The 11,500-nt window shown below is 31.6% G+C and overlaps 1 protein-coding gene across 3 annotated transcripts in view; it reads right to left on the bottom strand.

The window, feature by feature from the left end:
- Positions 1 to 254: 254 nt before the first annotated feature.
- Positions 255 to 11,500, bottom strand: part of LOC113516613 (abnormal cell migration protein 10) — a 118,743-nt gene continuing 107,497 nt past the window's right edge. For all 3 annotated transcript variants that reach the window (XM_026901055.3, XM_026901063.3, XM_026901046.3), the window contains 8 exons: positions 9,598 to 9,747; positions 8,838 to 9,029; positions 8,447 to 8,694; positions 8,268 to 8,360; positions 7,688 to 7,800; positions 6,956 to 7,047; positions 6,235 to 6,429; positions 255 to 5,887 (listed from right to left, as the gene is read on the bottom strand). In XM_026901055.3, the coding sequence (XP_026756856.2) occupies positions 4,647 to 5,887; positions 6,235 to 6,429; positions 6,956 to 7,047; positions 7,688 to 7,800; positions 8,268 to 8,360; positions 8,447 to 8,694; positions 8,838 to 9,029; positions 9,598 to 9,747 (2,324 nt within the window). In that variant the 3' untranslated portion in view covers positions 255 to 4,646. The remainder of the gene's footprint in view (positions 5,888 to 6,234; positions 6,430 to 6,955; positions 7,048 to 7,687; positions 7,801 to 8,267; positions 8,361 to 8,446; positions 8,695 to 8,837; positions 9,030 to 9,597; positions 9,748 to 11,500) is intronic.

Genomic DNA, 11,500 nt, shown 5'->3' with positions numbered 1-11,500 from the left:
CTCATTGCTAGCAGTCTATTCTAACAGCGCGACCTTGTAAACATTGTGGTTAATTCTCGGCGAATTAGTCACGATGGCTTAACTGACCTGACTTCATCATCATCTATCATTCACCGGTGCTCTGTCAACGTAAACTGATAGCTCAGCCGGTTACTATTCTATCATCACCCACTTAAAAACAACCTATAATGACAAACTATATATTTGTATATTATATAAAGGTTAATGATGTGGTTCGTTAATTAATATCTACTTAATAAAAGTACAAATTTATTTGGAATTTCATTATATTTGAAAAAATATACAAAGAATTAATATTATAATCAATTTGTTCTGTACAATGTAAACATAATTAAAATTACTAATAAATGCATTAAATACATAAAATGTGATTACTAACCAATTTTCAAATACACAAGGTATCATGAACGTAAAGACTGTAACCCGTATAAAACATTTAGGGCACCTAATATTTTAATTTAATAACTATGATGACAGTTTAATAGTTGATATTTGTATATATACAATGTTACATAGGTAGTTGTGTTATATTTCAGTACTTTAAGGTCTATAAAATCATAAAATTGTTTCTGCGAACTGAACAGACGACGCATTTGACAGTGTTAACTAGTTTCATCTATAGATAAACAATTATAGGTAAATTAAGTACTAATTATGTTATAATATTACGTAAAAGCATGTTACACATAACAACAGTATTAATTAATTTAACTATTGGAAGGTTATTACTTGCATTCATAGGGCACAACATATAATGAGAAAATAAATGTTACTATTATACCAACAGCATACCTATTAAAATATTTTTATTCTGGCTAAAAATATGTGAATTTTAATGGATACGATAAATAAATTCATTCGGAACTTTTTTTTTGGGAGTAAATTATGAATAGATGTTATTTTCTAGTAAGAGATTTTTCTTATCTGTATGGATTACTAATTTTTACACGTTGTCTATCGGATCGATTTACCTCCACAAAAAATCGATTATCAAGTAATAATTTAATTTGTAATCGGACGTTAACAAAATTAGAAACGTTTAATGATTATTTTACCTTATACTATATTTATGTCGAGGAAAACGTGCCACTGTAAGACAACGCTTTCAGGTATTCAGACACATTATTTTATTGTTAGCAAATATGTAGGTACCTATGTAATAATGTAATAGGATATTACGTAGCCTTTCAAATAGAGTATTCTTAAATTACACAATTTTTTAGCTTCACTTTGTCAATTGTGTAATAAAATTTTTCAAGATAGAAAAAGCACATAAAAGTGGCGTATCTGACATTGTTTATCTCAAACATGTGGCATAATAGAGAAACTATCAATATTCAGAGATTTATCAGCGAGGGTATTTGAGAGTTTCATACTATAAGACTGATAACATCTGCTAGATAACTAAATAGGTTTGTGCACATTGAAAGTTAAATTTTAAAAATAATTTATGATTTTTTAAAAGTGACAAAAATTATTTGGATTTAAATTTAAACTATTGAACCGGTTTAGATTAAATTTTTATTAATTATTTTAATTAATTTAAATAATTTTGGTTTATAAATGATGGAGTTGAAGTAGCAAATATAAGACCGGACCAATTGAACTAAATAAATATTACCGGATAAATAGAACCGGACTAAGGATCTTCTCTCTTTTGAAATCACTTGAACAAATTATATTTAACTATATTTTTATTAACATAAGCTAGATTTAATAAAAGTTTAACAGGAATATTTTTTTAAACAACTTGAATGCAAATAAGCCGAATACACTATGACGCTCATGATTAGATATTATATATATATATATATATATATATATATATATATATATATATATATATATATATATATATACAGCTATTATAGGATACACACATATGTGTGTCCCCTATAATATCTGAGTACAGCTTGATAGAAAGGATAGGAACTAAAACTATTTGTGATGCTAAATAAATCATTGTAATACAATTTGAAGTTATCGATTATTTTAATTAATTTTAAAAGTAGTCATTTAATATAGTGTACGTAAATATACCTGTATAGTAGGCATGTTACATAAAAAGCCTCTCTTAGTAAAATTCATTCGAGCATTTTTACTAAAATGCTAAAGTACATCAAATTAGCCTATGTCGGTACAAATGGTCGGTTCTACAGAGCTGAGAACAATTACTTGTAGACATAGTACAGTGATCAATAGATTAAAAATTAAACGTAAAAAATTTGAAAAAATTCCGTCAATAATTCCAAAAGGCATGCACATTAATAGATTTTACCTATTACGTACCTATAGATTAACACGAATTTACACTAAAATAAAATAAAAAGAAATGTGAATTATTTATAAGTAATAAATTTTTATGTAAGTGCCCGCCATGCTCTGTTATTTTTTGGACGTACGTTTATTGTCAAAATCCAATTAATTTTTAAATCAGTCTTCGCTATTCGAATGCGTATATGGATGGAATATTGATATTCTAATAAACTTGTTAAAAAAGAAAAACTACAAAAAAAGGTAAAAAATAATGAAAAGTATATTCCGTGATCGTTTTGACAGATGTGATGTTAAAAACTTACATCTCACTAGGTACTCAGAAAAAATAACGAATGTTCAGATTTAGACTTCCGTCTACGCTACTAGCGCCAGATCGTCGATAAAGTAAAAACAAAGTTCTAGGCTTAGTAAATTTAGAGGAGACATTTGATATAATATTTCGTTATTACATAATATTATACTTATACGCTTCACTTTACCTGTGACTTAAAGCCTCAATTAATTAATGTTACCATCTAATAAAGTTAAATTACCGAAATGCTTCGTACGTAATTATAGATAAAATTTAACCTAGTCAGGTATTCGATCGAAGCTTAATTAGCTATACTTGGATTGGGAACAATTATCGCCATGCTCGCTCAGTTGACAGATGTTGTGCAAATAATGAAATAAATGTCAGCAAATTAAACCAGACGACAAAATCACAGCCCAAACATAATATTAACGCTTATTGCGGGTACAGTGAGATCAGACACATTGGAGTTCTGTATATTTTTCATTTTGCCCCCTTCTGTTACCGTCAATTTCGAAAACATCTATTATTTAATATTAATTAAACAATACAATATAATATTTGAAGTTTAACGGTGACAATTCTGAAATAGAAATTCTCTAAACTTATATCTAAAATACACAAATTTAAGATATATTTTTAGAGTATATAATTTAGAGATAAATACAGAATCAATCCCGTAAACTGATCTCTCAAACTAGAAATAATAATTAAAACATGCAAATAATATGATAATTACTTATCTATAACATTTCTTCAATACGGAATTGGTGGTATAGCTACATCGAACATTACTAACGACAGATCTATCCAATGAATAATAGATTGTACCTATAATTTTTTTATGTACAAATATTTTCAATAATAACCTGTGGCAAAATAATGAACAATGAAGCTATACAATTACGACCTCAGTTTTAACGTGACTATGGCACAAAATTTCCTTTATATTTAATATTTTATTAATCTACTAGTACACACATAAAATATGATTTTTATAAGTAACATAGTTTAATGCATGGCAGTTACAATACGCGACTACTGTGATAGAAAAGCTGCATTGCAATCTATCTTGTCGCTTATCGTAAAAATACAAAAATGGTACATCAACGTTATTTATATAAGGCTTTGTTTAATTTGATTATATGTAAAATTACCTTAGTCATATTATTCCTTACCATCATAAGTTCTAGTTAACATTTTTTTTTTTAATTCAAAATACGCGATGTAAATACATAAATAGCATCATCGCTTGCCGATTTAGATAAAATCTCACATCGCAAGAGGGTTTATTACATGCACATAACATACTGAAATTTATCTGTGTCGATTAGCGCACAAATATTATAATAATAACACTCAATAATTATCTAGGAACATAACATAAAATTGACAAAACTCCAACTCATGCAATAAACATATTGTACTGTCTACTAGTAATTTGCGAACTTCGTGTTGCTTTTACATACCAGAAATGCTATCCGAGGTTTGTACTACTCAGCATATGAATATTTACCATACTTGTAAACTAACCTACATGACAATGAAGAAGTTCCCCAAATTTCACAAGTAGACAGACAAAATCCAACCACATCCCTTAGTATACCTTTTTCAAAATAGCACCGCCTTTCGAATTATAATAAATTATTAATTATAATATATTTTTTTATATGGTCGTAACTATCGAAATTGGTCACTTTAGTATAAAATGTTAAAAAGAATTACTATTATTCGCTCTGGTCACGTAAAAAGTAACAACCCTAAGTGTACAGGGCTTATCTATGATTACATTTTTCTATAACTTTTTGTTATATCCAGAGAGCTTATGTTATTTAATAAAAAGGCTTTTTCATTTCATATCTAATCTAGTGTTTCAAACTTCTACATGTTTATGTAAGTAATATTTAGCAAAACGTCAATCTCATTATGCACTGTCATAATGACGCAAGTCAGTTACATTCAAAGAATAATTCCACATTAGATAGATATACTCGTATTTTATGTTCTTTGTAATAAAAAATAATAGAATTCTATACCAGCAATAGTTATGATTTATTCAAACGGTAGGTTGCGTCGTGGTGACGTGCGGATGAGTAGAGAGATGTGTCGACTCGCTACGGCGCGGTGGAGTAGGCGGAGGTCGCTTTTTAATAATAGGTTTTGGTTCCTCCCGCCGTGGCTGAGGCTCCCGACCGTATACATTTTCATAAAAAGGATCTTCAACACCGCTACCATAATGTTCTTGCACCCACATGGATACACTTGTCTCTTTATAAACTTCCGATAGCGGATACTCTCGAAAACCTAATACTTCGTGTGGCGTTGTCGTCGGTTCTAATTTACATTTTTGCGCAACTTGCCATTTCTTCCTCATCACTCTTTGCAAATCTTTCAAGAATTCTTTCGGTGGATTACTATTAGAATCTGCCAGTTTTTTAGGCGATGAAAGTCTTGTACTCTCATTTCTTTTTGGCGGTGGTGGCTTGCGAGGAGACGATGGTGGTGGTTCTTTGAGATTAAAAGAAATCTTCTTATTCTTTTTGGTATCGGAACAAGTAGGCAAGTCATCCGCAAAGTTAACTTTCTTTATTGAAGTGGTGCGCTCCTTGCTTGTTTCAGAAGTTAGTTTCTTTTGAAGCGATGGACTACCATTACTTATTTTTTTGGTCTGAAGTTCTACAAGACATGCTCCATATGCAACGTTTTGTTGTCCATACATACTTTTATCCGAATGTAGTGACGAAGTGCGAGATGTGTCAGAATTAACACTATCCAATGAAGGCTGGCGTGGAAAGGTACGACTTGGGTCTGAATTACGAGAACTCGTTCTGGATTGACCCGCTCGAGCTGTTTGTTCTATTTGTTGTGCTGTCAACTGGCTTACTATATCGTGAACACGCCCGCTGTGGGCTTCTATAGTATGCTCAGGTGGTGGTGGTGGGAGACTAAGTTGCGATCCAGAAAGATCTTCAATGGGTTCTAATGGTGGAGGAGGTGGTAGTGAATCTAAACTTAAAGTAGAACTAAACATCGCGTCTGGTATATCTTCGTTAGGCGGAGGAGGTAAAGGAAGATCTTCTACATTGTTAGCTTCTTGTGGCCTTTGTATTTTGTCATAAATTGTGGTGTAACCATATAGAGAGGAATTGTTATCCCCGATACTTCGATAAATGTTATCCCGAGGTATACTTTCGTAGTGCCCAAACGAAGGCGACGGTGGTTCGTGTCGAACTGGGCTGCTAACTGATACAACGTGACTGGTGCTCGCAGTGTTGTACACGACTTTATCTGAAGATTCTGAATACAAGAAATATTTTGTTAAAAAAATAATTCCTAATATCTACGCAACCTACTATTATATTTATGTCACTTATAGGGTTAGCAGATTAAAAGTGAAAACAAACTATCTTTTACAATTACAAGTAAAATTTTAGACACATGAATTCTTTTATTTTTACTGCAAACTGATAAACTTGACTTAACCAAATAAATTGAATAAGTACTGAATATATAAACAGATTATTAAAATGGCTAGATTATTTTTCATAAAAAAATTACATTTTGTTATAGTGATAGATGATTAGTATCATTCTTCAGTTATCAGAATCATATTAAGACACTTTACCAAATACGAATATACTTACCAAGGGTGTGGTGGCGTTTTAGCGTAGAATCTTCAGTCCTAGTCTTTCTTGGTCTTCGTGTGAGAGTGCCACCGTCACCGCCCCCTTCCTCTTCTCCCTCACAATCGCCGCCTTTTTCGACCATTTCTTTTAGTTGCCGGGTCATCCACGTCAAAGGAATATTGGGTTTCATCGATGGTTTGCGTTTTATTGTACCTAAGATTATTAGAAATTACTGTTAAAATGTTATTGTTGTAGTAAATTAGCTATTTTAAAAAGCTAAATATTTTATTTCTTATAGGGATTTGTTTATTATACCATAGTATTTATTTAACTCTATTGCCTTTTAAACATATACTAAGAACCACCGTTTCTTATACAACCAAAAAGTATGAATTGAACTCTTTATTGTTCTCTTCAAAGAATGTTATAGATTATAAAGATTAACAATATGTGAACAAACAAAATAAATACTCAATTTATGTATAAAAGTACGACAAAGAGGCAACAATGGGCGGCCTTATCGTTAAATAGCGATCTTTTCCAGGCAACCTTAGGATGGAGATTAAAATGGATTAAAATTGTCTGGTCAAGTCGTAATAGGAAAATAATAAGACTAAACAACGGGGAAAAGGGTTAAAGATAAATTATTAATAAATAAATTATTAGTAAATAATAAATATATTATATATATATATATATATATATATATATATATATTACTATTTGTACATGTACATACCCATAGGAAATTCACAATCAAAAGCACTCTCCGAGGCCGTGCCTCCATCAGAAAGACAGCCGCTCGAACTAGATGACGAAGCTCGGGAATGTCTGTAGACAAACATAATAAAATTATTAGTTTTGAATACACGAACTTGAGCATTCACATACGCACAATGATTACTGATGATACTCGCAGCAAACTTTCCAAGAATGCCAGAATCATTTTGTCTTTTAAATATTTTATATTAGAAGCGAATAGCGAGTTAATAATGTAGCTATATCAAAAAGCTACCTATGTTATTTTAGAGTATAAAACACAAATGGAATTATTTTATTATGAACCAAAATTGTGAGGAAATATCTAAATATATTCAGATGTTTTATGTATATTTGTTAAACAAAAGCACTCAATTTATACATTTTTAGTCAAAAAAGATTCCATGATTGTTTGTTAATTTAATTAGTTAATAGTAGGTAAGGTATATGGGTTCGAGTCCATATTGGAATAAAATAGTTAAGATTTATTAACAAAATAAACAATATATAATATACCAAAAAATTGCAAAGATAGTATATATTTACATAAAAGGCATAATTTCGCTTTGCAATAAGTATCACGGCAGGTACTATTATTTAAGAAAAAAAAAGACTAAAAAAATTTAATTTCACAAATTTTAACTAAAATATTAAGCCGTAGATAATTAAAATGTGTTTTGTACAACATCAAAAATTACATAGCAACACCAACCTGCCACTACTGATGTCGGAGTTGGCAACACTAACGTTACTAGAAGTCGACTGCGCTGGACTGTTGATCCCCACGGTCGCGTTGCCGTTTGTCTTTGTAGGTATCGATGTTATCTATAGAAAACAAATATCTCATTTGTACCACGTAACGTGGAAAAATAAAACACATTGATTTAATCTAAATATATTCACGAAGGTCTACTTGCAAGTGTTTATATGTATAGTTGTTGAATGCAAATTGACAAAGAGAATTTGAAGAACAGATACACCAATTATACATCTAATGATGTTGCTGATTTAAGAAGTAGAGTATTTATTTTTTAAACAGTTGTAAACTTATGACTTTGACCTTTGTAATGTTTTGTTATAAACTTAAACCTTGGTTTATACTGAACTTATTTTAAGCAAAGACTATAAATCCTTTGCTGACCAACTAAATTAAGAATTTACAAGAATAATAAATTTGCAACTTGGTTTATATTAGCATATTAGTATGTTTTGGCTTCATGCTATGAAGTTATATATTTCTTTTGTTGCGTGTATAGTGTGTGGTTTGTAAAATATTTATTTTAGATACTAACAGAACATGAACGAGCATGTGCTAGATGGTCTATATCCTCTTGGGTGAGCTCTTCTACCAAAGCTCTGTAATTTTCCAATAGTTGCCTTCCATGCTGAAAATATATTTATTATTAAGTAGATAATAATTTTAAGAAATTAGTTATAATGTATTTTTGTAATATTTTTCCAATGCATTTACCTTCGCTATTCTCATGGCAGTGACCCATCTTTCTAGCGTTTGTTGATCATCAGCGCATAGGAACTTAATGAATTTTACACTCTTTGGCTGTTGCAGCTTCGGATGTTTGATAGCGAAGCAATAGTCAGTCGGCGACTTATATTTCCTTTTCCAATTCAATCCTCTGTATACTTCATTGTTGTCGAATGTTGCCAGGCAGACCAGTTCTTTTGACGTCTTCACCTTGTCCTTCGGTGAGTAATAGAGACCTAATAGAGAGATAAATCAAGGCTAATGTAGTAAGGGATACGACGTGTACAATGTGGGCAGATAATAATTCGCATAGGCCAATTCGCAACGCTTATCACCTAAAAATTGTGTGGCCACACGATCGCACTTATCAGTTACTTACCAGAAGGTCGAAGCACAAAGTGGAACTTCTTCCAACCCTTTTTGAGCTCGCTCTTTAGATAGAGAGGTCCTTCCATTGGGGGCACGGAGTGACCGGATACAGACGGCATGGAACTTATAGTTCCGCCGCTTTGACCAAAGAATTCTTCTATTATCACTTGCCTCGAATGTTCGTCGTGTTCACAGGACCAACCTAATGGAGATTATAGTTTTGTTACACTCTATCTGGTTACGACAGTAACAAAAAAAGCTAGTCTTGAACAAATGTAATGACGAATGAATATCTGATGTTACTGACAAAGAACATCGTGAACTAATAATTCATAATATTTATGAATTAATTGTTGATTGATGTGGTATAATTAAAACTACAATGTCCATGGTGCTGCTCTTGTCTATAGTCGATGGTTACCACTTTCCATCGGGTGGGTCGTGTCAGCTTGTTTGATATACCGAGTTGTATAAAAAAAGTCCCCTTTAAATGCCCTTTGCCATTATTGTTTCTTAAACGTCCGGGCATGTAATCACTAATGTTCACAACAACAACAAACAACTACTAATGGCCCTGACATAATTTAGATTTGACCATGACCAATATAAAATCATTACCGTCATAAAAATATAGTACTGATAACTCTTAAGTTAATATAAGAAAAAAATCGAATTACATAACCTATTAGGTATAGCATGTGTTTAGTTTAATGGAATAGTATATATTTTGCTATAAAATATGTATAATTAATATGACTGTAATACCTTACCTCTATCATCTTCAGTTAAAAGGAACTTCTCAGGTGTTTGAAAAAGTGCAATTTTGTCAGGTCTTTCAGAAAATAAGATCTTATTCTTTGAGTCTCTGGTCCATAGCATTACGTTATCAACTAACATTTCGTGGTCTTCATATACACGTTCTGAAAAAAAAAAAAACAGTATTTCAATAAATAGTAATAAAAGCTTTTACTTCACAGATCATAACTTAAGTTTAGGTATTATTTGTCAATAATAACTAGCTTCACTAGTAGGTAGCGTATTTATAATTTTTTTAAAGGGTTAAAATGAAATAGTAAACTCGTCTGCGCTATCGGTATACGTTAGCGGTGTACCAGTGATAAATAATCGGTGAATATTTTTTTATGGATGATAATGGAATGGTAACCCCATTTGCGTCATCGGTATACAGTGGAAGGGCACTAGTGAGGAATCATTGGTGAGGATGAAAGGCAGATCAATTAGCCCATCGTGACGAATTCAACGAAACAAAATCACGATGGTTTCCAGGGGAAACCGCGTGGAGATCGACCTGAAGGTATATTGATAGCAATGGGGACTAACCTTCCCATTACTACCAATTCCTTTCTCGTTTATGCATCCAATAGGAATTAGACTTAATAAATCATACTAAATATTATAAATGCGGAAGATAAACAGCAAGCTGAAGAGGTAATAAACTGGACACATAGCTCGATGCACCGACAACCTATGGGGAAGAAAGGTTTTGAAATAGCGACCCTGTAGAGGCAAAAGCAGTATAGGACGATCCCCCTCCCCGCATTAGATGGAGTGACAATCTCAAATGCATTACAGGGAGTCAATGGATACAGGTGGCTTAGGACCGTTATATTACATTATACATAGGATACTTTATGTACTGAATCATGCGGGGCAGCCGCGGGAAACAGTTAGTAGAAGAATATTAAAATAATGCCTGAAAATTTCCTCTATTTAGATGCGGTTTTACGGTTAATTTTGAACAAAACAAATAAATTTGGAATTACTCAATACAAAGATACAAATAATTTCTTAGAACGAAATGTGTCTAAATACAAAAGCGGTTCAATTGTTATTTGATTTGTTTGGAACAATAAATTCCTGTGCAAATAACAATAGAGCAATTTCATACAACGAAGTATTTTGTTTTGAATTCAAGGTAACCAATATTTTATCACTTTACAGAGGCTCTTAATTTGTAAAGGCGAGGAGAGAGCGGAGTTACTTAATATTTGGAATAATATATGCTCTAAAATAACTGCGCAAAGTTCAAGGTGTCCTGATATGTGTAGTTTTAATTTGTATAGTCTATTTTAGTGGTATTTTTTATATTTCAAATATTTTTGATAAATTATTATTTAAATGTCTTACATGTAAAAGTTATAACAAGCACTTCTAGTCATCTAACAGTGAACTGACAGCGCTGTTTGTAAGAAAAGAAAAAGCATAATATGTATAGCATGTAAGAAAAATATTAATTACTCGACTCATGTTACCTATCTATCTTAATTACCTACCTAGCTTACCTATCCATTATTATTATCTATCGTTCTTTGAGGAATGTTAATTAGTTCCTGGAACTTATCGCTGCATTTCGCCTTCTCATACCCACGCATTTAGACATTACGGAATGTTCCTTAGGTCTCTATTCATTGAATGTACAGATTTTCTGTTGTAATAATGTAAAAATTTAAGAATATTATTCTATTCTATTTTTTACTATTTTTAGATACAAAGCTACTAAATAAATTAGATCTGTCGGAAGTGTAACCATTTATGATAAATGCTAATTACCGTCATCTGCAGATTTCATTATCATAATCATATCAGCTGTTAAGTGTCCACTGCGGAATACAGGCCTCCCACATTAAGAGGTTTTTACCAATAGTGGTCACG

Source organism: Galleria mellonella, unplaced genomic scaffold (assembly GCF_026898425.1).
Source record: "Galleria mellonella isolate WM207_F2 unplaced genomic scaffold, CSIRO_AGI_GalMel_v1 utg33, whole genome shotgun sequence".
NCBI lineage: Eukaryota > Metazoa > Arthropoda > Insecta > Lepidoptera > Pyralidae > Galleria > Galleria mellonella.
The sequence above is the reverse complement of the archived record's forward strand: the minus strand, read 5'-3'. Positions and strand labels throughout refer to the sequence as shown.